General features: G+C 37.3%; 1 protein-coding gene and 1 long non-coding RNA gene across 6 annotated transcripts in view; one reads left to right on the forward strand and one right to left on the reverse strand.

The window, feature by feature from the left end:
• Positions 1–26,506, forward strand: part of SDCCAG8 (SHH signaling and ciliogenesis regulator SDCCAG8) — a 109,430-nt gene that overhangs the window by 37,057 nt on the left and 45,867 nt on the right. For all 5 annotated transcript variants that reach the window (XR_011149804.1, XM_069009905.1, XM_069009907.1 and 2 more), the window contains 3 exons: positions 3,311–3,453; positions 22,870–22,997; positions 25,104–25,212. Coding sequence is in view for 4 of the 5 variants with exons in the window: in XM_069009905.1 (XP_068866006.1) it covers positions 3,311–3,453; positions 22,870–22,997; positions 25,104–25,212 (380 nt within the window). In the remaining variant the exon portion in view is untranslated. The remainder of the gene's footprint in view (positions 1–3,310; positions 3,454–22,869; positions 22,998–25,103; positions 25,213–26,506) is intronic.
• On the reverse strand, positions 10,725–14,109 carry LOC138107210 (uncharacterized). The gene is made up of 3 exons (XR_011149319.1): positions 13,959–14,109; positions 13,752–13,819; positions 10,725–12,000 (listed from the first exon to the last, which is right to left on the reverse strand). It is a non-coding gene; the product is annotated as an uncharacterized lncRNA (long non-coding RNA).

Here is a 26,506-nt window from a genome sequence, read left to right on the forward strand (position 1 = left end):
GTTCCTTGTTATACTGAAAATCTGTTTCAGATTTTCTTAAATGCAAGATTGTCATCTGTCTTTTTGCAGTTCTGTGCTCCATCTCTTGTCTCTCACATACATTGAAAAGTTAAGTACCTTGAAGAAATAACTTTCTGATCATGTGGTAAAAAAGCTGTATCACAGGTGATAGGCACTGAGGGATCAAATTAACACTGCATGAGAAACAGAGCTGTCAGCAAAATGCTTTAGTTGGTGGTTTGTTTCTGTTTCTGTCCCTACAATTACACTGGGGCCTGGATAGCAGCTACAGAACTGCTTGCAGCTTCCTGATAGAAGAAATGGTAACTGAAGTAACATGAAAATTATTCTGAGTAAAAGTTGGCAAAAATGGTGCTGATAAGGTTCCCAGCAGAAACAGTGAAGAAGACTCATTGATTCTGTAATTTCTCTGTAGATTAAATCCCAATTACATTGTGATGACCTAATGATGGACTATACATATTTCAGAATTCAGGACAGAGTGTATTTATGAGACTATTATTGTTGATAGGAGAGAGAAGAGGGTTGTTTTTTATTATATGAACATGTCTCAGATTCTGAGTGTTCATGTTTCAAATTATTACCTGAGTTTTTAAACTGAAGTATCCCATAGTGTTGAGAGTATGGTCTGTTTGCAGCCTGTAAATGTGGTGTGGTGCGTGGCTCCTACCAAATTATTTTGAATGAACATGTTTTGGTGTTTCAAAAAGAAACAGCCAGTCCAGGTATATTTAGGCTTATCAACTAAATTATTCTGAGTTGCTGTTCACATGTTCTTTTGGGTGGCATTTTTCTGCCATACCTTTCTTATGAGGTTGTCTGCTGTTTCTGCCATGGTCATTACCAGAATTCTTGTGTAGAATTCCTATTCTTCAGACAGCTCATGCTGCAAGTACTTCCAAACATTGGTATTTTAAGATGTTTATGTATGTCTGTATATACCTACACATGTGCACAAACATATGTACATGTGTGCACGAGTGTAAAGGAGCTGATACTGGATTTTGGAATTACTGATGAAAGTAGCACAAGTAAAAATGTTCTTCAAGCCACATGTTTGTTTTCTTGATACTTCTAATAGAAATTATAAGACACCTGTGAATGTTTAAAGATCTGTCATGAAGTGACACTTCCCTATCTGAGAATTTCCCCCTGCACTTTCATGACAAGTGAAAGCTATGTATGTGTTCTTGAGTTCAGCCCTGAAGGTTCAACATCTGGCTGATGGAAACGAAACATTTTCACCAGAGGTTCTTGCACTTGGAATTTGCTTCCTTCTGTGGGTCTGTGTCAAAACCTGACTGAGCCTGTTTAACTCGAGGCAATGGTGTAAAGCCCATCTGTTCCTTGAAACGTTTCCCTCAAGGAGTGATCTAGAGTGTATTTATGTTCTCAGCTGTGGTTGTGCTTTTTTTTAAGTACTTAGCTGATGCTTTTGGACTAATGTGTGGTTTGGGGCTGTTTAAAGGTGTGCTGAAGGGATGTACTTTTAAAGCAAATTTTAGGAATGTTGCAGAACTTCCCTGTCTTTAACTTGTAATGACAGTGAAGACTTCATGTCCCTGTTTATTATGGATGGAGAAATAACACCTATGAACTGCTACTGTTAAGAAGAATAGAGAACTCCCTGAGACTTCTATTTAAAATACACAAAAGTCCATGAAAAGTGAAAATGCAAAGCATTTGCAACTGAATATCTTTGAGCACCTGATTTTAAAAAAATTCTGTTAGTGTAATAGGTTGTTATATTCTTTTGAAGGGAAGACTATTAATGATTTTGTAGATAATTTTACTATCTTTGCATTTGAACTTGGAATTCCCAATATTATTTGGTAGGAGGTGCATGTGACAAACAAAGTAGCATATAAATTCCAGTTAAAATTTCCTTCATGAACCTTTGTTGAGTGCTCTTGGGGAGGGGGGAAATGTGTACAGTTAAGTGGCAAAACTAAAAATTAAAAAACTCCCAGCCCTATGAAATGGTGTTGTTTTTCTGGATTAAGAGATTGTATTAGTCTGAGATCATAACTTAATGTAAGTAGTCTAGCTTACATTTTTATGGGTTGAAAATAGACAAGGTTTTACAAAAGTGCTTCAAATGTAAATATTGGGTTGGGGTTATATTCATTTGTTTTTGTAGGATGTTTGAATAATTTCATTAATTAAAGAAGATACTGTGTTTTGTCTACACGAGGAAGCTATCACAAATAAGCTATGGTATGAATTTAAAGTATAATAGCTATTCAGCACTAACTCCTCATAATAAGAACAGTTTTATTCTGTACTACAAATGACCTTTCACAGTATAGTTGACTGAAAAACATGCAAGTTCCCTCCAGCCCCAATGACAAGTAAATATTTATGTAGGGAGTTAGTGCAGAACAGTTGTTACATGATAAAATTACATTGTCAGCTTATTCTGTACTCTAATGGCCTTCTTAAAAGCATCCTTAGGACAAAGTATAGTATTGTATTACAGATGTATTCCTACAGGTACTTGTATGTTGTATATGGACTTAAAGAAAAATATATTATTTCTGAGAATTTTTATGAAAAATGTTTAAATTGCTGACAATATAAGTGAGAAAACATTAGTATGTATCACTGGAATTGAAGATGCTGGTCATGCAAACTTGACTATTGTTGTTTGTAAAATAAATTAACAGACTCATCAACATGATATATAAAGACTAATGATATTAATAAAATAAAAGGATTAACAGCAGCTGGTATATTTAGGGTTCAGACAGAAGTAATAAATTACTTCTTTTCAATAATGGTAAAATCACAAAATTACCTTTATTCTCTTGCGAAATATTAGGTGACAAACCTAAATGCCCACTTCTCATTGGTTAGGTAATAGGCATCAAAAAAATAAAAATAAATTAATTATCACAAGAGCTATCCTGTGTCAAGCAGCTTCCAAAGATGGTGACTGTTCCACTGCCTTTCTGGCTCTCTACCACAGTGAATTCAGGCCACAAATATGGAGCCTTCACATAAGAAAACTGGAAAATATTTGAATGCCTGTAACTCTTAAGCCGCATGAACACAACAATGTTGATTGTATATTAGAGTATTTAAATATGAAACACATTTTGGCTTTTCATAAGAATGTAATTTCAAATACTTCAATTTGCTTGTTTTGCAGTTTTTATCAAGTAACTACTTTTCTTCAAAAACAGAAGTGTGCATTATTTTCAGGTGCTTTGATCATGGTTTTTTTTTCTTAAAATGTATCTCTATGTATTTTTTAAATATACTTTCTTTGGTTCTATAATTTCCTAAGAAAATAGAAAAACTGGGATTAGAGTTGAATGGAAGCAAACAGCGTTTGGAACAAGCCCAGCAGGATGTGACAGGAGCCAGAGAGGAGTGCCTAAAACTGACAGAACTGCTGAGTAAATCTGAGCACCAACTGCACCTCACCAGGTACCCCTTATCCTATTACATGCTGTAGTACCAATTTCATTCTGCTAATTTTTTGCCACAGGCTTCCCCACAGTTGTTGTAGATACTTGCAGTCATTGACTGCACGGGCAGCTCTCAGTCATGTTAGAAATGGAGATTTGAATAAGTGAGTTATGAACTACAAAGTGAGTTATGAACTATAATTTATGAAAGTGAATTACTAGTGTGTAGAAGAGGCAATGTTCAGCTTTGGTGAAGAGGTGGCATGCTTCTAGGCAGGAAGAAGAGCAAGGGAGACTGCAGCTACTTTTTCTTTCTGTTGCTGTGCTTGGTAGGACAAATACATTTGAAATGTTTGACACTGTAGTGTAGAACAGCACCTTTAAGCATAGGAGTTGTCAGAGTAATAACCTGAAATTTCATCAGCAGAATGACCAGGAATCTGTATATAAATATATAAATCTCTGTATATAAATATATAAATCAACATAATTTTGTCTATATGAGGCAAGCTCAAGTATGTGAGGAAGGTGTTTCAGTCTCTTGCTCCGTGAAGATACGGTACAGTGCAATGTGTGATCAGAGACTTCCCCTGTGCATATTCCATCCTTGGGTATAGTTCCCAATGTCTTTTGCTGCACTATTCATTACATGTTTCTAGAAAACTCCAGAAGGTTGACATGCCAATTATTCATTGCAACCTGAGTTTGGGTAACTACAGAACTTTTTCCTTTTGCCTCGGAAAATGCTACTGTCCAACTGTTTGCAGGCTTTTGGTTGTATGTGGGGGGGATTTTTGTTCCATTGCCCTGCTCCCCCCAAGAATGCACATCCATAAACAAATCTGGCAGCTTTTACTCAGTACTTAAGGGAAAAAGTTAAGTTAGTTTAAATTTTTCATGGGGGGGAAAAAAAAGCTCAGATTTTTATCACTTAACAGAAGTCTGTGTGCTTATCCAAGTCTTGTACTTTTTGGGCTTTGTGAGAATTCTGCCATTGAGTAAATGGAAATAAAATAGAGCCTTGTCTAAACTATTAAATTCAATGAATCATTTTTTTATTCAGCTAAATTTCTGTGTAATTCAGAGCACGGTTGTTTAACAGATGGAAGAAAGTACCACTCTAACAGCCTGTATTTAGAGAAAAAAATATGCTAGAGGTTAATGAACTTGAAAAAAGTTTTGGGTGAGTTGTTAAGATATCTAAAGTTTGGATTTAGCAGAACTTTATTAATAATGATTTGTTGTGATAGTTAACCAAATGGCTTTACCACGCTCCTTTTAGCAAAGGCTGATTATATGCAATAAAGCTCTGGATATCTTGGATAAATCTGACTAGTGAATTTATAATTTTTTTTTTTTTTTTTTGTGAAAATACTCAAAATGTAAAAATGAGGATTACTGCCTGCTTTTACTTAGCAAAGTAATTAAAGCTGGATACCTAGCACACAGATGATTCAGGTAGCTTTTCAGTGTATGATCTCTGACTCAGAAAGTTTCTGAGATGCAAATCACTGGAGGCTGGGAACAGTATTTTGAGCAAGTAATGCCCTGTGCTGACCCTGTTCTCATACAGTTTCACAGGCACCTGCTTTTTGAGACAGATGCTGAACTGCCATGGCTTCTTTGACCTAGTGCAGACACTCTTCTGCAAGGTTCTGATCTCCTTGGGATTTTTTTGGTTGTTTTGGGGTTTTTTTTTGTGGGTTTGGGGGGTTTGGTTGGTTGGGTTTTGTTTTATTTTTTTGGGTTGGGTTGGGGTTTTTTTGTAATACTGTGTGTTCATGTTTGGCATCTCCTTACAAGAATTGAAATATTTGCTATGTTGACATGTATTTATTGGAAAAATGTATATGTTGAGGCATGGGAAATAGGTTCAAATCTTTCTTCTTGACATTCCCCAAATTCTGTAACACTTTGTAGATTTTAGTGTTCTCTGTACACTTGGAGTATCTGTCTGGTTTCCAGGAATACATTAGGTGATGTTGCTTAAAGAAGAAGGGGGAGAAGAGATGAGCAATTTGTTGCTCCTGAACTATTACCTGGTTTCCCCTTGAACTGAAATTCATAGGGCAGAGTTTGAGATGTTCTTGTAGTGTCACCTAGTTGCAGAGGAAAACATCCCCTACTGAAATGAAACTTGTCCTTAGCCTGTACTCTTTTTCTTCCTCTCAGCTCACTTCCTCACAGAACAGGTTTTCTGTGTTAGTGAAGGTATAAAAGTTACACGTCTCTAGTGGCATTAGTTTTGCATTTTGAACTCAGTGTGTTTTTCATGGATTGGTACATCCATAGTTGTTGCATGTAAATTATATTCACTTGGTTTGCCTTCTTTCATTTATTCCCTTCACCTCAAATGGCAACTGTGTCAGTGAAAATACTTGAAGGGTAGGGGTAATAGCAATCCTATGGGGGTTGTAGACTCATTCACTGTGGCGCTTGCCAAGGAAAACAGATTTTAAGCTCTAGAGTCCTGCCTGTGGGAGGTTGCTGCAGAAATTGCACTGATTTAGTGCATCTCTTGGGTATTCTGGCCTTGGCCTCGTCTTGCTGATTCTCTTCTTTTCAGGAGAGGACCAGCTGGTTCACTCCAAGTCCTCTCACAATGCTGGAGTTGAGGGAGGCCTGTACTGCTGTTTACACCATTGTGGATAGTCTTTCTGTTGCCTTGCATGACCTGTCTGTGCTGTTCTGGCAGAAATTAGAGGTAGCTGAGGAGATACAGAAAGAATTCTTTGTTTTGTATGAATTATTGTATTACTAAGGAGAAAAGCTTCACTAGTCCACTGATTCTAAGTTTGGATATTGTAAATAGGATTTTAAAAAAATGCATACAAGAACTTTGGATTTTAATATACAAAAATGAGATAAATGTATATGAAAGGAATAAATGAGAAAAAACATGCAGTCTGTGTCATAATGAGAAAGTACTTTGAGAACAGCACTCTTCTCCAGGAGTCCCACTTCTTTGCTGTATCCTAGTTTTCAGACACTGTTGATTGATTACCAACTAAACAGCTTCTAAGTTAACAAAATGTACTTGTTAAAAATGAAGAAAAAAAGGTTACAATTAGCTATTCTAAACCATTGCCACAGAGTTTAAAATTGCCTTTTCCTGTCACCTTTCTTCCTGGAGCAATATGTTGCTTAGAAATACTTGCTATTAACATGCACTTTCTGCTATTGAATCTAGTTAGTAATTCTAATTTGTGTATCTTCAAAAGACTGGGGAAATACAGAACTTCTACTGTGTAGTTTTGCTTGTCAGTCATGTAACTTTGCAGATGTCACCATGCTATGAAACTGACCATGATTGTTTAAAGTTTTCTTGGGGGTTTCTTTCACCCTAGTTTCAGCTTTGAGGTTACTGTAGTAGGAGAATCTGACGAAATTAGTTCTTAAGTCAGAGTTAAATTGCTGTTGCTTTGGCAAGGTTAGGTCCTGCTAATGAAACTTACCTGAAGCCCTTCTTCAGAGAGTAGAAAACATACAGGTCTATTGTCCTTAGTTAATGAGAAAATAGTCATTAAAAATCATGTCAATATGCTCATGGAAAAGATCATATAAAACATGCAAGATGTTAACAACTTGTCTGTATCTTAGTGTGCCATCTAATGTAAAAAAAATGTTTTACTATTCTTGTGTAACATAATCATCATTCCTCTTTTTCATTCAAACCAGATCTGAAGGTATTATTTGTTTCAGTTGCAGTCAGATGTAGTTCCTTTTTACATATGCCAAAGAAGTTAAATAATCCCTAAGAAGCGAGTGAATCTTCAATTTTCAAAATTGAAATTATTATGTCATTATGCATTTTCTCAGGTATGAAGATAGATAGATAGATAGATAGATAGATAGATAGATAGATAGATAGATAGATAGATAGATGGCTCAAGATTTTTTGACTGAAATGTCATCTGAAATTTGATTGGAAATGTAATTGACTAGAATAGAAGCAGATTTAGCTTAGTTTAAATTTTATTGTTCTTGTTTGCTTGTATGAAACACTATGAGAACTTCTGAAGGTCAGCTTGTAGGTAGGGAAAATTACTAAATGAACACATGCTTTCATGTTCCGGTGACCCACCAAGCTGCCCTAAATCCCTGTGTCACTCTCTTGAAGGATCTCCATTATGTGATATTTCTCCCCTCTTTTTGACAATGATATGATCCCTAGAAAGCAGCACACCTAAGGAAGTGCCAATTGGGTTTTAGCAGTGCTGTAGCCATCCTACTGCGCATTGGTGCTTCTTGCTAGTTTCAGTGACTCCATTAAGGCTAATTCCTATTACACATAGAATAACTAAAGCACATATGCTTCCAGGTTAATATGGCATTATTTAATCTCTGATGCTCTGGTGTTGAGCTGTATGTCACCACCAGTGTTCCTTGTTAGAATTTACAACCTGACTATTAATTGATTTCCCTACTTAATCTTTACTATTAAATGATAAAATGTAAACTTCCTGGTGGTTATTCACAGCCCTCTAGGGAGTTGCACAGTACTTAGTATTTATTGGTTTATTTTTTTTTCTAGTAGTATCTATTAGTTAGGAACATGCTTAATACCATGCCTTTTCCAAAAATTTTAGCACCTCAGAATCCATCACCTATGCTGGAAAGGAGTTTTGGAGAAATGTTGTTACTAGTATTAAATGACTGAGATATGCTTAATGTTCTCAGACTGACTGACTGATGAAAGGACCAATAACACTTGAATTGGGGTGTGGGGGGAGGAAGCAGAAATGAGGTGTAACCGGTGATTGATTTCTAATTTTTTATAGTCTGCTCATCACGTACAAAAGCATTATTTTAAAATGCAGGGATGAGTGATAACATGAAACAACTCTGATGACTAACAAACTCTTTCAATTCTATTTCATATGTTTACTTTTCATTAAATTTAGGGGTAGTTGCAACTATGTTGTTGTGATTCAGTCAACATTTATTTCTATCTGGTTTTCATATACAAAGGCATCAGGATGCCAGAAAATAAACTGTTAACGGAGAATTAACTTCTTTGGCACGCTTTCATACTTATCTTCCAAATTAAAGAAAATGAAATGGGCAGAAGCAGAGTGTAGATTACCTCCTTTTTGTCAAAAATGGTGGGAATTTGAAAATTAATAATAAAAAAGGGAACAGATGCAGTAACATGCCAGAGGGAGATTAATGTGGAGAGTAAAATCTGTGAGCAACAAAACTGAAGCAAACTGAATCAGTGGGAGGTGGTTGTACAATCAAAATCAGGATAAAAGAGAAATTACAAACAACCCTGCACTTGTCAAAGTAGTAGTAATGAAATCCTGACTCTGCCAGCAGCGAGAACCTGTGTTAGCACTTTGGGGTAAGGCCGGGAGCCGGGTGCCAGGTAGGAGGGCAGCGCGAGGCTGCTGGGCGGCAGCCATCGCGTGTGGAACAGATGGCAGGGAAAGCTGGCCGGGGAGGGGCTCCTTCGCAGAGCTAATCAGACAGTAACGGATAGGGCAGCTGGGAGGACTGACCACCGCCAGGCGAGCGGCGGGGTAGCCGCAGCCGTGCGCGATGTGTGCAGTGGTGTGCCCGTCGGCCGCACGCGAGACCTTGCAAGGTCTTTTCGCTGCCGCGGCCGCACAAAGTTGGGAGGCGGGCGGGGACGGGCCCGGGCCGGCACCGCGACTCTCGGCGGCCTCCGGGGCGTCGAGCGTGTCCCGCCGGCGGCATCGCGCCCCCTCCTTCTCAAAAACTCGGGGCTTTGCTCTCGGGCCTGCCCTGTGATAAGGTTGCGTGGTTTCGTGTTTTACCGTAGCGGTAGAGCGAACGTAGAATGTGGCGACTGACAAATGCGCGAGCACGTGGGTCCGGGGACTGATCCAGGAAACCGACAAGGAAAGTTTGCTCCCGCTGAAAGGCGGGAGAGCTGTAGGTCGGCACCTTCCCACAGGGCTGGGCCCCTCCAATGAATGGAACCAGTTTTCTGAGGTTTTATTTTTGCTCGGAGGAGGCACTTCCCTACACATAAATGAGAGCTTGTGAGGAATGAATGGAGGTCCGAGCCTTCTGATCTTGAGTCAGATGAATAATTTGACTCACGTAAGACGTAAAGATCAGTAGGATTTCTTGTGCAACTAAGAGGTAGTCGTGTGTGAGAGGATTACGAGGTCATGCCCCATGTTGATGACTGTCAGCATGAAAGAGAAATGAAAATAAAATTTTATCGTGGAAAGGGGGAAATAAAATCCTGAAGTGTAGCAAGGGAGATCTTACCTGTTCCTACCTGGTTTTGTTTGATCAGGATATGTGATACTTTTTCAGACAATGTCAACAAAAAAACCCTGCGTGTCCTGCATCTGCTTTTTGAACTTGTGTATATCTTGTCTGCAGAAAGTTTATAGCTTGGCTCAATTATCCATTTTGAGCAGGAAGGGGAGGAAACATTACAGGGATTTGAAATAGGTAGTATACATAGCCATATGCTATTTATGCAGCAGTTTCTGCAATAAATCTAATTTGGTGCTGTCAAAAAAAATTAGACTTATTTGCTATAGCAGCACATTAGTAAATGATTGTGGTAGCTTTAAAAGTTGTCATTCACTCTGCTTTACTTGCAACTGAATCTTGCAGAGCTTTTTTTTTTAACCCCCCTTCCTTTTCCCCTGAGCAACTCTGTGAAAATCTGAGTTCTTTGTCCTGCAGCTGTAGAAACTGCAAATATTTTCACTACTGAAAAGAAGGGCTTGCTTTAAGGTAATTGAAGCAGGAGGTGGAAGAAAGAATAGCCTGTATTGTTATCATATGAATGTATAGGTGGAAAAATTAATAAAGTGGTGGGGGATAAATTTCTCCCTTGCTTACAGGTTTTCATAGTGCAGCTGAAATTGTTTATCTGATTATACAGCATGTAGATAAATTAGCTGCTCTGCGTTATTATAGAAGGTAAAATATTTTACCTGCCATGATAAGACCATATGCTGCTTTATGAAGACTGATACTGAGTGATTTGAAATAAATCGGTTCTGTCGTCTTCTGGCAGTGCGTTGTAAAATTTTCGAAGCTGATACACTTTGTGTCAAGATAACACACAATTATTTAAATATAATTATATTTAATATTTTAAACATATTTAAGTGATTAAACAGACATATAAAGGCCACTGATTAGTTTTATAAGGGAAGGAAAGAAAATGTAAGTGAAGGAGTAAAAAACAAATACAAAATCATGTTAATTTTGAACATGAAAATGTTTATAAATTATTAATAATTTTTAACAAGTTTTAACATGGTTGACAATTGTATTTATACAAGAAAAGGCAATAATATACTTTCAGATTTTAGTATTAGATTCATCTAAATTTTTCTTCACGGCATTTAAACTGCAACTGGTCACATCAATGATCACATCAGGTTGTTGAGGCAGCCAAATTGCTACTGCATGTAGAGTGTGGTTCAGGAGCAGTGACAATACTTAAAGCGCTTTGGAGCGAGTAGTGAATTCAGATGAAACACTGAAGAGACTAACTGCTGTAGAAAACAAACATCTTTATAAGGTCTTTGTTTTGAGCAGTTATTATTCAGCACTAACAGTAATAAGTTTATGACTGTGTATCAAATATTTACTTTGGTCTCATTCAAATTAGGTTTTTTATTTGTGTGACTAATGACAACAGGATAATGATTTATTTTTTTGAACCAAAGAAGTCTTTCAGATACATGTATTCAAGGCTGCTGGATTTTTTGCTGAATTTGCTACTGGAAAAATGGTTCTGATTTTTATCATTATTTCTGACTTGTTCTAAAGCTTTTCTCTCAAGTACATGGAAAGCTTGTTTTTACAGTAAGCTAAAATGTACTTTTTGTGTCAGCACTTGGTATTTGTGAACTTCAACAATTTTAAAAGCTGTCTTGTGCTTTCAGAAGTATATTCAAAGTTGTTTATTTTATGCAGTCACAGTGGTTGTTCATTTGTGGGTATTTTTTGTGGTTTTTGCTGTGCAAGATTCTGCTCCTGAAATTCTTGCCTAGAAAAAGGATTCAACAGAGGACCCAAAAGATCCTCAGCTGGAGACTTTACCCAATTTCACTTTGAAGAGCATCAGCCTGCAGGTTGTCATTGCTGGAGAAAGTAGCTGCTGGATGGAGGGAGGAAGGAAAAAAAATTCACCTGAGCACGCCAGCCTTGGCTGCTTGGCTGCTCTCCTCACCCCCTTGCACAGCGCCCTTGTGCCGGTGATTGGTCAGGAGAGGCTGAGCTGGGAGATGCCCGTCCTGAGCGAGCAGATGAGCTGCTGTCGGCTACTTGACAGGGCTGAACTCCTTGCCCTGGCTGTGCTGGCAGTGTGGCAAGGTTAACAGTGTGCTGCTCTTGGTTGCCCCTGTGGTTTTGGTGGTTTGCATATCCAACTATAGTTCTGTAGAAATAGGAGCAACTGTTCTTGTTTAGCTTCTCCTTGTTGGTCAGTTTCCTTCTACGCGGCTTAAATCAGTGGGGAATTCAAGTGTCTCTGTAGTCAGGTGGGACACTGCTGCATACTCTTTTTGTACCAGGGTTCCTTTTCTTTTTCCAGTGCATTTGTTCACCTGCATATAGTTTCCTATGGGAGAAGATCATAAGAAAGTAAGAGATAAGAAAATACTTTCTTGCAAATGCAGGGACTAATCGCCATATAAGGGATAGATCAGTATTAAGTTTTTATTCAGCTAAACTTGTGCAGTATTTGTCAATGCAATTTTCATTAAAGTCAGATTCAGACCTAACATAAATATAAATGCATTTCTGCTAATGAGATTGGATTACCTCCTGGATTTGATCCCAGAAAGCTTTACTTTAGATTCATTTTTGATAAAAGGGTAATAAAATGGGTAGTTCATTAAAATTGCTTACAAATCTTCAAATATGTATTTTATTTTTTGGTATTGTATTTAATCTTGGTGAAAGGTTATCTTTTTTTTAAAGGATACCCAAGGTATGCATTGAAATTGAAGGTATTTCTTATTTTAGAAGAATGAGATTGGCAAGGAGGTTAGTTAATAATTCAGGAACTTTTGGTTATCAGAGTGTATTCCTTAAAAGAAATATGGACACAGGAATTGCTAAAAATAATGTATCCTGTTGACAATATGAATTTAGTTTCAGCCCTTACAAAGAATCTTTACAATTTTCCTCAATGTGGAAGGCAGTATTCTAACAAAGAGTTGCATATGTGTGTTTTACAAGGCTTGAAAACAGGAAAAAATATTAAGGATTTTTTTCTTTAAGTAGTGTTGCGTTTGAAATATCAGTAGGTAAGGTAAAAAAAAAAACGCTGCAGATTAAAGAATTTAAGATGAATACTGTTGGCCACTTTAAGGTTTTACTGTAAACTTACTCATTCAACTGTTCCCATTTTCTGTTTGTATTTTTAGTCAATATCTCTGTTACACAGTGTTAAAGTGAGAGTCAAAAGCTTCATTTATTATTTTATTTGTAATATTTTTATGAGCCTTTTCCACTTCTTTGCATAGCTCTGCAAAGCCTTTCTCAGATTGTGCTAGCCCTAGCAAGAAGGAACAGAAGAAAAACACGTTAGCTGCTGGAGTTAACAAATAATGATTAAAAGCTATTCTTTTGCTTCTTATTATTTCTCCTATACCCCAAACTGATCTTCACAAATACAGGACTGTAAAGAACTTCATCTGCTGCTGGTTAGCAGAAGTGGATTTAAATCTACACCGACAGTTCATTTGACAATGACCTTGAGGGGCTTTGCTTCTTGAAGAAGAAAGCAGAAGCTTGCGGTAAACAAAGTTCACTTCTGACAGATGGATTGAATGACAGAAAGGTTGCGAGTGCCAGAATAGCCCTGGCAGAGGAGGAAATGTTCAGTGGAATCCAACAGGAGAGGAGGTGTGAACAGGTGCAGGGTTGCTGACGGAAGGGGAACCAGATGGAAGGAGCCAGAGCCAGTTTATTTAAAGGAAAAGGCAGAAAACACTGAAAGGCTGTGCGATCAGTGGCTAAAAGTGTGCATGGAAGAAGGTAAAAATTCACAAAGCAAAACTGCACAGTGGGATATCTAGCACTTAGCATAATGGTAGTAATTTGTGAGTTTCGTTTTAAAGTTGCTATTGAAATATGTTTCTCCCTTACTCTTGACAGCATAAAGAAGAGATTTATAACCTGTCCAAAAAAGAAAATAATAACACCAACAAAACCACCACCAAAAACCTCAGCTGTTATACTGCCTGTCCATTATTTCTAATACTAACATGCAGACAGTTACAATCAGGATAATATAAAAATTATGCCACAGCTAAACAAATGAATAAAAGGCATATAAGGCTGGATTTTTATTTTTTAACTCACCTGTTTGTATCTAGCTCTTGTGACGTGGGCAGATGAGCATGCCTTTTATTAGGATGTTTCTGTAAGATCTAGAGCAAATCAACAACAGTAAAGTACAATGCAATGTTAGCACAGTATTTTGCATCTTTTTTACTTTTGGTCATAAGTCTGTCAGTTTGCTGGAATGTGTGGTATCTTGATGTAGGATGAGGTAGATGTCTTGCTTACCCTAGATCAAATTCCCTGAAAATCAAATATTGTCTTTCAAATTGTCATCCTGAAGAATGCTTTGTTGTGTCGAATTGTTCTGCTTTTTCCCAAGCTGTTCTTGTGAGGCTTGGTCCTTTAGAGGCAAGAAAAAACCATTCCTCAACAACCTCTCAACTTCAGCAATAGTTGGGGATCATTATCAACTTCCACATATCAGGCCTGTGGCAGCTTAAGTGCCAGCTGTGTGTCCATACCTAATGTGTGAAAAATGCAGGTAACTGTTGAGCAGTCATTCGTAGTGCATCTGTGATCTACTGGATCATTCAGCTGTGCTGAGCTGATCCGGATCAGGTGTGAGCACACAGGCGCTTTCCTTTTTAATTAGCTAGAGCATGCAACGCCGTGTTTATGCTGACTTTATGCCAGCTGCAGGAAGGACAGATGATACCTGATTCAGCATAAAGCTCACTGGTACAAAGTTAACGTTCCAAAAACATTGGGTTTTTGAACAAATTTAAATTGGCAGAGTGAGTTCATAGCAGATCAGGTCTCTGCATCATTTAGCTGCATCATTTTTTGATTCAATGGTAGGAGCCTGATGGTTGGATTTACTGTATTAACAAGCTGAGTACAGAGTCACAGTTATTTGAACCTGGTCTAAGCCTATGCTGCTGCTGAAAAGGCAGGTCCCTAGAGTGGCTGTGTCTGGCCACTTATTGCCAGGCCCTTGCTTCTGCTGACACTGGGAGACAGGCACCTGTGTGATCAGGTTGTTAAGGGAGTTACTCAGATTGAAAAAGAATAATTTCTTGAAGAATAAGTTGTGTGAGTGCTCATTTTAAGAGAATGAAAAGAAGGACCACACCTCTTATACAGACAGTCTGGCTTAAATGTTTCCTGAAGCTGTATTGTAAGAGGCTGCTAGTGCCAAATTCAAGAAAAATCATAAATCAAGATAAATAATCCTTTATTTTAAATATAGGGAAAATAATACATGCAAGTGTGTATACAAAATACATACCTGTACGAATCTTCTGTGTTAAGCAATTACTTCAACATGCAGTCATTTGTAAAAGTGGCTTGTGGAACAAAGAATATTCTAGAGAAAGGTGTACAGTATTGAAAGTGTTAGGGCTACATACTAAGACTTCACAAAAATCACCTCTTCCCATGCAGCTTCTACTCTGTACTTAATTGTGTGTTTCTATAGGGACTTAGCAGCCAAATAGTTCACAATCTGATGGTAATAGTCATGAGAGGGTGGGTGTTCAGTTACAAGCTACATATCTTGGTAAAGCTTATAAATGCACCAGAAAAATAGAATTTTGAATCCAAGTTAGTATATTTGACCTAATATGAGATGTTAATTACTGTTACAGACATTTTTTTTCTTCTCTAACATCTAAATAGAAGGAAGCTAGTGATAATATTTGGCTGTGACTTGATATACAGAGGACTGCCCAGATTGAAGAGAAATTATTGAGGAACTGGTCATTTCCTGGATATATCTTGAAGGTCATACTGCCAAAAGAGTAAAATTATGTTATAGGCCAGGTGTTTGCAAGCTCTTACTGTTATGCTGAATGTAAAGTAAGAAATCCACTGCTTTGGTTTTGTTAACTGACCTCGCAGATAGAGCTAAAGATGGAATATATCATCAGTCACATATATACTCAAGTTAACTATGTTCAAGATTCTTTATTTCATAGAAACTTCCATAGGAGTAACACTCTGTGTCTGTCCATTCCTATGCTCCTACAGCTTTTCATCTGTCTCATGCTCATTAATATCTCCAGTTAGTGGAGATCATTTTTAAGTAGATTTCAAGTATGGCAAGCAGGAGTAGGAATTTTTTTCATGTGCAGCCATTAATGTATAATTTCTCCTGATGCCTCAGTAGGGCTTAAAGAGCAAAGTGGAAATGTTAGACTTAAGTGTTTCATTGTTTCTGGAGACTTATTATATAAAGTGGAAATATATATAAAAGTTATAAAACAGTTCCAATAGTGTAGCTGCATTCTAAATAGATACAGAAAAAAAAAAATCAATGAGTACAAGAAAGTTATAGCACCGATTTCTGTTCCAGCAAAATTTAAATTCTAGAAAAAAAGTAGAAAATAGTATAACAAGTTGACATTATTTGAATTCTGGGAATGGGGATACAGGTGACAATTTATCTGCATTTCAGGGAAAATAGTTTCAAGCTAATTTGTCAACTAACTGTAGTTATTCTCATGATGAAGTTGGAAATGTGTACAGAGCTTAATCTTTTCTTTGTTTTTGAGCCCCAAAAGTGTTTCTAATTTTTTTTGAGGTGTTTTTATGAAATAGTAGTAGCAGCCTGGCAGAGTTGTCTTTTCCAGCCTTGCACCCCAAGTAGGCCAGTGAAAAGTTTCATTTAGTTGATTCATTAACGTACTTTAAATGTATTTCTGCTTACAAGTTATTTCTGTAGTACCTTCTAACTTCCTAGATCCATATTTAAAGAGCTGGATCAATTTGAATGCTGAATTTTTTACCCCTTGACCTTTAACTAACCTTTCTAATTGCTTGTAATGCTTCTCATGGTTCTCATTGCTTCTTGCGGTTATGTGGAGAAAGCTCTGCGGTTTCATTATTTTGGGAAACTCTGTATTTCTCAACTAATAAAAGACACAAAATTTCAGTTTTGGTTGGGTTTTTTTGAGCTTCAGTTCTCATGAATAGGCCCGCATGTATCCTGACCAATGATGCAGTCCTTCAAATCCACCAATTAATATAATAGTTGGTTTTCTTCAAAATTTGACCATGCAAATATAGATTTTACTGAAGCTCACCAAACACAGTGTGCTGGCTGGGGCAGTTTCCAGAAACTTGAGCTTTCTGCTGAGAAGACCTGGCAGCCAACTCCAGAATCAGCATCCAGTCAGCTCCCAGAAACTGACAAAAAGAGCAACTCAGTGGGTAATTCCCTCAATGGGATACAGGAAGGACAATTTTTCAGCTCCTTGGAAAGGTTTAAAGAAATGACCTTATCATGATGCTTTTAAAAGATACTTCTACCTAATTCTATCAGAAACATGCACACATACATCTTTTTTTTATTTATTTTTTGACATAAGAACATTCATTTCATGCCTTTCTTCTGCCTTGTAAAGCACCAAGAGCCATAAAATCCAGTCCAGTGGGGATTTACACAAGCACTGAAAAAATCAAAGCCTTTATTACAAAAATTCAGATGGCAAAAAATTCTACAGTGTTTAATAAGAGGAAACCGCTCAACACTGTCCAGCTAAGTCCTCATTCAGAGCAACCATAGGTATTAACAAGGTCCTATTAGATGAAAATTTGTAGGCCTAACAAAGGAAGATATCCAGAGTAGTCAGTGCTAAACAAAAGGTTGCTAGAAGCCTGATTTAAAGGAAAGGGAGAAATCTTGTGACCCTGAGCCTTTTTATTGCGTTGATCCAAACATATGAGCAAGGTACATGCTCTAGAACTCTGCTAATTTAGAAGGTTTGGAAAGTAATAATTTTGATTTGTAGCTACCAGCATGTACCTATTTACCTGCAGAATTACAGGTCTTACTGTGTTGCATTTTCTTACTTAAATGTTTGAAAATACTAAGCCTGGACAGCATATGATAAAACTCAGTAAACACATTCTCCATTATAAATAGCTGAATTGGGATACTGCAGTGCTGTTAAATTGAAAGGCTGGTCTGAAAGGAGTTATAGAAGTTTTACATTAATAGAATTATTTAAGACTATTCCTGGGGGAAATGACTTCTTGGTAAATTGTTGGGTTTTTTTCCATGTTTGTAGACCAACCTTGGACTTGTCTGCTACACTGATAAAAATGAGCCCATCTTCTTCTGTGTATGACATACATACAAAGATACATAAAAAATACAGGGGGAAGAAGTTTGTGAAGTGTGATCTTACTCTGTATACCTTCTCTTATGACCTTTATCATTGTGGGTTTTGAATAGTGCCTGGTAATAAAGTTAGAGATAGCAAAAAATTTTCTCATGTTTCCCCTTAGAGAATAGGGCAGGTATTGTGACATCTTGTTTCAGCTTTTATACTTTTTTTTCTTTTTATTATGAATTTGGGGTTTGTTTGGTTGGCTTTTTCTCCTGCTATAGCCTGAGAAAAGAGCAAGGATATACTCTGATTTTCCATTCTTCCCTTGACACTTGCAGCCGAAATAGTAAGATAAAATAGCCTATGAGAAGGTGATTCAGAAAGCTGCTTGTAATGGACAATCACTAGCCCTGTATTGTGGAAAGCTTGCAAAGTAGTTTGCATAAGACACTGCTGAGCCTTTGTACCCAAAGTTGTTTGGTCTTTAGGGCTCCTAGTACATGTAGTCTTTCAAGTCCTACTTTGAAAAGTGTTTTAATTGATTTGAGTGTCTCCATGCCAGGTTTTACTAAAGATACTGGGAATAAAATGCTTGGGTAACTCCTCAAAACTTTAACAGTTTAGTAGAGAAGCTTTTGCTATATATTTATTTTCAAAAATACTGGGAGAGAAAGCTCATTTCCTCTGAAAAAGAGGTAAGGGAGCCTTCAGCTGAGTTCTTTCTCTCTTCTGAGGTAATTTGTTGTGCAGTGGCTCACGGTGCTGGCCCACTTGGCTGCATGTTATCTAGGAAGGAGGTCTGTGCTCAACCACTGAGGCGTGTGGTAAAAGCAGCAGTGTTAGGCTTGACTGGTCCTCCTGCTGCCCAAGTCTGAGTGTGGGTGCAGAGTTCCAGGACTGGTCATCATTTAGACAAGTCTTGTTAGTTCAGATAGCTCAAGCATTTAGAACTCCAAATGCTAGCTACTCCTTAATGGTTTATGAAGTTCAGTTTAAAGCAAGTATGTATGAAAGCTAAAATGCTTTGTAGTTACATTTTTAACTATAATTAATATGAAATGAAGATGTCAAAAATAACGCTATGATAACCTCCCGTGTATCACTGAACTGAGATAATTGCTAGGGTATTTTAATTTGTCCAATTAAGTTCATAGTCCTTACTAATAGATCCATTAGCTTTTTTAAAAATGCCACATGTTGATCTCATGGAAAAATCAAATAGACAATATAGGAAGCATGGTTGCTTCAAATCATAGTTGCTTTGCCAGAAGATTTAGTGGCAGCCTCCAGTCAGAGGCCTAATTCTAGGTTAAGAATCCTCCTGATTTTTGGGGGTTTTTTTGTTGGTTTTGTTTTTGTTTGTTTGTTTGTTTGTTTTTTTGGTATCTTTTTTGTATTTTTACTGTTACCAAACTGAAAAGACTCTTTCAGAAATGCCTACTATAGAACTGTGTAGTGAAATTCAAAGTTTTATCAGTCTAAGTTCCGTTCTTTTCTAGTCAAAAATAGATGAGCTATTAGTGATGTCAAATATGACTATTATGTCACTAGTCTTTACATACTTACTTTTTCTTTACTGCAAAGCCCTTTGGCAGAGAGTGGACTTCTCTTGCAAAGGGATCTGTGATCCACTTTTTGTTTGTTAGTGGTGGAAGAGATGTTTTGGGTTTGGGAGCTATTTTGGTTTGGTTTGGGGTTTTATTTGGTTTTGTAATTAAATTTGATGGCTCAAATTCAGTCAGCATACTTTTATGTTAGCTTTAAGATCAAAATGAACTTTCACTTAATTTACAGCAAGGATTTTTTTTAAAGGTTGCTAGTGATGGCAATTTTCTTCTTCCTGTGCTGTAAGCTATAGTTCACAGTGCCTTTTGTCACGAACATTTGAAAAGCATATCTTTCATGCCCAGCAAACCAATATCCAGTCCAGTGAGATACGCAAACCAGTTTGCTGTGTTCACTGTGGCTCTTGACAGCCACAATGCAGGCTTAAAAACAGGCATTATCACTGTGGAAAGCCTGCACTTCAGAACAGGGCTCAAGAAGAGCTTGAGCTTGCTCCATGATTGAGTCTTTGGTTGCTTCTGACTTTACCGCACAAAAGTGAAAATTTCCATGAGTTCAATGCATCTGCTTTACTAAAACTGATCAGTGTTGTGACCAAATGCAGAGTTATCGTCAGATGTGAATTTTAGTATATTTAATGTTTTGCACTCAGTAGAGCTGGTGAGTAGAGAACAGGCTCGTGCACTTTTACCATTCTGTCTCCTATTTTTGATCTCTACAGATGAAGTTTTAAAAAGCTCTGGAACAATCAATCTTTAGCTGTCATTTCTGGTTCAGATACTACCTGTGTCATCAAAATTAGTCAGTTGTACTTTTGCTTTACCTTGTCTCTGTGCTTTCTCTCAGTGAATATAAGAAATTCTGAAGTCTTTGCAGGAGGAGACTTCTGATATCTTCACGCTAATGCTGGAGGGACTAAGGACTGTTTCCTTCTGTCTACAGTCCGTAGATTTTCTTTTGCTCTGAATTGTAAAAGAATTGACTTAAGAAATTGCAATTAGGCTTAGTGTCAAAGCTTCTATAACTCCTGCAGTATTTGCTGGTTGTAGCAGGAACGTTACCAATAGGTCCTGAAATCTCTTGGGCTGCCTTCTGCATGTTTTATGCTTTCTTCTCTTTTTTTCTCTGTATATATGTTGGGAAAATTTTCAGTTGGAGGACAGGGAGATTGAACTTAGAGAATAGGTTCAACTCAAGGTGTGGGTGAAGGACTTGCCACTCTGTTTAGACAGATTTGGCTCCAGGTTATTGTTTTGCTCCTGAACAGTTCTAAGCTCCTCAGATATTGCTCTGTGTAGAACTGGATGTGTTTTAATTCCAAAATCTTCTAAGTTCTAAGAAGCTGCTCTTCTGTGTAAGAAGTACCTGTGTTTTCCTCGTTTTACAATTGAGCTTTTATCCACTGTATAAATTCATCTTCACACCACACACACTTCAGCCATAGGGCACTCACCACACATGCATGGTTTCTGAGCTCCTGCTAGCTTGCTCTATACAGCAAGTGACACAGGTGAGTGGCTCTTTTGAATGGGTCCTCTACACAAGAGAGTGTTTCTGGTGGCAGTAGATTCTCCATCTATTTCAACTTGCTGGTTAGCATGTGTTCATCAGGAGGAGCCTTAGCGATGAGGAATGGACCTCACAGGTTTGCCTTGGTAGCTTGAGCTGTGCAGCCTGCTACATGCTGAAGGTTACCCCCAGCAGAAGGCCAGCCAGCCAGCTGTGTGCCAGATGACAGCACAGCACCCAACTGCACACAGCCATCTCACATGAGAACTTTTAAATAAAATACTGTGCTACTGACACTTTCTTTAGCTGAAAGTGTCAGAGGAATGTGTGAGGTGCTGGTGGCTTGGTTTTGCTTTGGTTTTCTGGGCAGTCCGGTGCTTATAACAACTGTCTAAAGGTAAAAAACATTCATAAAATAAAGGGGTTTGCACAGACTGGTTTCCAGCAAATATGGAAAAAATAGTCTTAGTAACATTTTCTGTATTTGAAGCTTACACTGAAAAACTGATGGGAGCATCACTCCTTAGGATAGCCCCAATATGGTTACAAAGCAGTTCTGAGAGTGATGTGGTAAAGTGCCATTCAATATATGAAATTTCCTTTAAAAATGTATTTTTTTCCTTAATGCTCTAATATTTTTGGTATCTAAACGTATTTGCTGTCTTACCTCAGAAGAAACTGCCTGTGATTTCCAAGGGAGTTTTGCCTAAGGTAGGCTTGAAACATCAGGACCAGGAATTAGTGTAATGTGACCCACCATTTGTATTGCTTTGGGGTAAATTCGAGAGAGAAGATTTAACATTGTGTGTGTCATGCTGAGATATTGCAATATCTCGGATGGGTTATTAGGCACCAATCCAAAGGTTAAGTGCAGCAACCACATGAGATGTGGCTTTATCCTTACATGATCTGTGCTCATGTTCTGTTTTGTAGTCCTGTGAAATAGGTAATATCCCTAGAATAAAATATGTTTATAAGACTTTTTTAAAACCCATCTCAAGCTATTAAATGCCACTTCAGTAGAAAGGTGTATCATTTGAAATGTAGAAATCAATCCTTGAATGTGTGAACTCAATGACGTTTTAAATGTGGATCCCAATGTGCACCAGATAAATATTCACGACCTTTGGGAAAGTCTAGATCTGAATTTGCAGTTCAGGATCTTTTCTAATTTATATGCATATATCTTTTTGGGGTTTTATTTTCCATGCTCTTTTTGCTTGGCTTGCATTAAATAAAATGCTTCAATGGAGTGTGGTAGTCTAGCATTTGTTTTGCCTCGGGAGTAGATTGCCCTGTCTTGCATATCTGGTCAAGTAAATTGCTCTCTTGCCTGCCTACTTCAATAATAGTACTGGGCTTTAGACCTTCGTGTACAACCCCCCAGTGAGCAGAACCACAAGGGGCTGGGCCTGTGTGGTACTAGCAGTCTTCTCTATTGTAATGGATGCATTCATCTCCTATTTACATAAATTAATAGTTAAAACTTGTTTGGTTGCTTAAGAAAACTCATTAAGCTTTCAGAGTAGCTGTATCACAAGCACTGTGGCAATCGCTCCCATTGACTTATCTCCTGCTGATTCACTGGGAACCAGTCCATCTCAGGGTCAGGTCCCTAAGCTTCATTGCAGAATTAAACAAATAGCATTTAAAAGAAAATGCAAATAATATGTTCGGTGCAAAGTAGATGCTGGTAAACTTCCTTATGAAAAAGCGGTCATGTTTAAAATTTTTAAAAATAAAATCCTATTTTTGTCTGCAGGGCCAATTTTCTCTCAGGAAATAGATCATATTTTTTATCCATTTTCTACTAGTCACTGGAGAATGTTTGACATTGTAAGAGAAAGGTCAGTTTGTATAACTTGAAGTGGGAGGAGAATGTTTAATGTGAAAAGCTTGGCCAGATTTTTTGCTATTGTTATTTGAATGTTCAGATTTACCCTTTTAATTTATCCTCTTCAGTATATGATTTTTATTTTTCTTTATTTCCTATTTGGTTTCTTTTATAGACTGGAGAAAGAGAGCATTCAGCACAGCATTAGCAATGAAGCAAAGGCCCGAGCCCTTCAGGCCCAGCAAAGAGAGCAGGAGCTGACACAGAAGATGCAGCAAATGGAGGCCCAGCATGAGAAAACTGGTAGGTGGTAGGGAAAGATTAGAGCCTGGGCACTCACTCACAAGCCAGGCCCACGCCTTACTGTGAAATGACATCAGGAACACCTGTAACCTTTGGCTGGCCGAAGGGAGCAGATGCTAACTACACCGGAGATTCCGAATTACATATTAGTTAGCGTTTAAAAGAGAAAATGGAAAGTATTGCCCACTGTCTGTTGATTTCAGAGTGCTGCTCTCACATCTGCTGCACCATCTGGATTATGAGTTTATTTACCTGTGTTCAAGAAACGTAAAGCTGAGAGAGACCACAACAAAGTAGAAAAACAAAGGGCTTGTTTTTGGCTGGATTTTCAGGCACACATGTTATATAAAGAAAATAGCATCAGAAGCTCTGCGGGAAATGCTCTGAGCTTACAGTTAAAGTCTCCTGAATAGCATTGAACAGTTCCCACAGTACACACATTATAGCTACTCTAAAAGCTTAATGAGTTTGCTTCGGCATCCAAACTGGAGAAAAGCTTTAGCCATTAATCGGTTCTTAATTCACTGTCGCAGCTGGATGTAATTCACTGGCTCCAAATTGATATGTTCCTTTATTTAATCTTTGCAGCCTCAAACATTTTTAGCATTACCATGTGCCCCCCCCACATCCTCAATCTAGAAGAAAGATGTTTAATCCCTTGCGTACTTCAGGTTCTCATAATAAGAGACTTCATTGCATTGACTTAGCCCATCAATAACATCGAACTTTAATCTGGAAGTAAAATGGGTTTTCCAAACAAACAAAAAGAGCTTTTTGTTATTATGAAGTACTATGCCAACAACATTAATAGAGGTGCATATTATAAATAAAAAAAAAAAAAAAAAAAGGAATTTTTAAGAGATGAAATTTGTAACTCCTATTATGAGCATGGAAAAGAGGAGGAGCTTCGGCTGTTAAGGAACACGATATACTCATGTGTTCAACAAAATACCATATTTACCCACCAGTCATGCAATACTTCTAGGAAACCATGTAACATGTATTAATCCTAAACAGTGTTGGGTAATACATAAGGCAGCAGGAATGTTTATATCTGCTATTCCATTTTCTGCCCTTTTTTTTAGTATTATCACAGTACTAGAGGACCTTTCCATGTGTTCAGGTAATGCAAACAGCTGCATTATGGCTGCTGTCTACACTGTAGGAGAAGAAAAGAAACTCTCAGAATCACTTTTTCCTCCTTTAGCCAGCACGTCTGTGTATGACCATGTGTAATTTTGCACAAGAATGATGTCATTTACCCTCCTGCTGCATAAATTGTCCCAGTATACAAAAACGAAACAATATGATGTCTGGGGTTTTTTTAATGTATCTCTAGAAGGATTAGAAGGAGTTGAAAATTATAGTCATTTATAATGTGTATAAAGAAAACCTTGTTTATTATGACCCTACATACATATAAGGAATTTGGGTAACAGTGGTCATGCTTTCATTGATTTTCAAAGCAGCAATCAAGAAACATAATTTTGCAGTATCTTCCTTTTTAAAGAGTAAAGATACCTGGATTCTAGGTTGTGAGTTTAGGTGCTGCCCAAACTCATAGTAACTGAAAATTAATTTATAAAAGGGTTTCATTCCAACTGTAACTGGGCAGTAAGTCTAAATCCTGTTGTTTAAGAATGAAAAATTACATTATACATTATAAGCTCAGGACACAGTAAATAAAAGAACTGCTTTTTTAAGGAGATACTGAAATGAGTCTAAAGTGTGAGCATTTGGGTTGCTGGTGTATCCTCTGCACCAGTTGAGCAAGCAAAAGTCTGCTAAAGCATGCCTTGCCAATTTTATTCCTCCTAGAAATGTCAATGAACTTTTAGCTAAAAAGTGAGCCCACCAGATTAGATATCTAGTCTTCACAGTGATTCTTCTCTTACAAGACCAGATTCAGTGGCAACATTGCTTTAACACTTTAGCTAATTCTGACATAGAGCCTTAATTTGGTAAGTGATGATGTCCAAGTAGCTGAAGTTTAAAGAACATTTCAAAACTAGAAGAAAGAAATTCAGAATATGTAAAATTGATTCTACCTTATCCATAAATTTATATAATTGTAATCTTATAGTATCATAATTTTATGGTTTCTAGTAGAAGAACTGGATTCCTTGCTGACCTCCCAGAATACCTTCATAGCAAAATTAAAGGAAGAATGTTGTGTGTTGGCAAGGAAGTGGGAACAAATGTCAGAAAAATACAGGTTAGTATATTTTTCTTAACCTGTCCCTTTTATTATTAGGACATACTTCTTTATTTTTTTTATTTGTATTGTAATATTTATTATTATTTATCTTGTCCTAGGTATTACATATCATATCAGTAATATATGCCCCTTAAGAATTCAGTATAATATATGCCCCTTAAGATTATATCTCTGGCTATTAATTCAAATTTCTTGGACAATTGCGATGTAAAAACTGCATACTATTTTCTTCCTTGTGTGCATATTCTTAGTATGAAGAGTAGAAAATTGTTAAAAAAGATACAATTCAAGTTTATCTGAAGTTATATGAAAAATGCTAAAGATTTAGTGGTGTCAAAACTGTTTTCATTTAAATTATTTACTTAAAATTCCTTTCAGAATACTACACTACACACTAACCATTGTCTATGAAATAATTGTCATCAAAATTGCTTGTCGTTGACGCTCAGATTTTGCTGCTGCTTGGTTTCAATCAATAGCAGATTTAAGTTGAAAGCCATTAAAAATTGAGGAAGAAGCAAAACCTGGAAGTAATAATAATTTAAAGAAATACAAACCTATGGAAGTATCTATTCAAAAGTTCTGTAGGACAGAAAGGAAAATGTGAATTTTGTACTTCTGTAGCAGCAAATAATTTGATTTTACGTTTTTAAGTGTGAAAACAGTATATTTTGAAATTTTCTTGGGGTTCATATTTAGAGTGGTAAACTGGACTTAACTGGAGAGTTGGCATTCTGTAGTTTCTGTAAATTACATGTGAAGTGAATTTGGTAATTAGGGCTAGGATTCATCTCATGGCTGGATGGGAAGTAAGCAAAACATTCAGCAAAGACAAAATTGGTTTTCAAGACAGGATTCTTCTTTTGCTGGGTGGATTTAATCATCTTCTTGATGTAATGTAAGAGACAACACTTACTCAGGGAGAGAGCTTACTGACCCCAGTATCCTCTTCCTAGGAGTGGTCAAAGGGGAAAGATTTAAGTAGCTGACAGACATTTCTTTCTTTCTATCTATCTATCTACCTATCTATCTATCTATCTGTAATAAATAAAATATATGATGCTTCCCACGGGTACTGGCTCCATTGCCCATCCTACTTCCCACTGAATATAAAGTGTTGACTGGCTGTTAAGTGGCTGAATGGGAGATGAATCCCATCCAGAGTGTTTAGGGGGGAAATGAGAAACTTGAGGAACTGTAAGCAATCTTCCCATGCAAATGTTGTGATGGGTACATGAGAAGCATGAAGAGAGAAGCAAACAGAATTTTTCTTCTGAAAAAGCAGTTCTCT

This window comes from Aphelocoma coerulescens, chromosome 3, assembly GCF_041296385.1.
Source record: "Aphelocoma coerulescens isolate FSJ_1873_10779 chromosome 3, UR_Acoe_1.0, whole genome shotgun sequence".
Taxonomy (NCBI): Eukaryota; Metazoa; Chordata; class Aves; order Passeriformes; family Corvidae; genus Aphelocoma; species Aphelocoma coerulescens.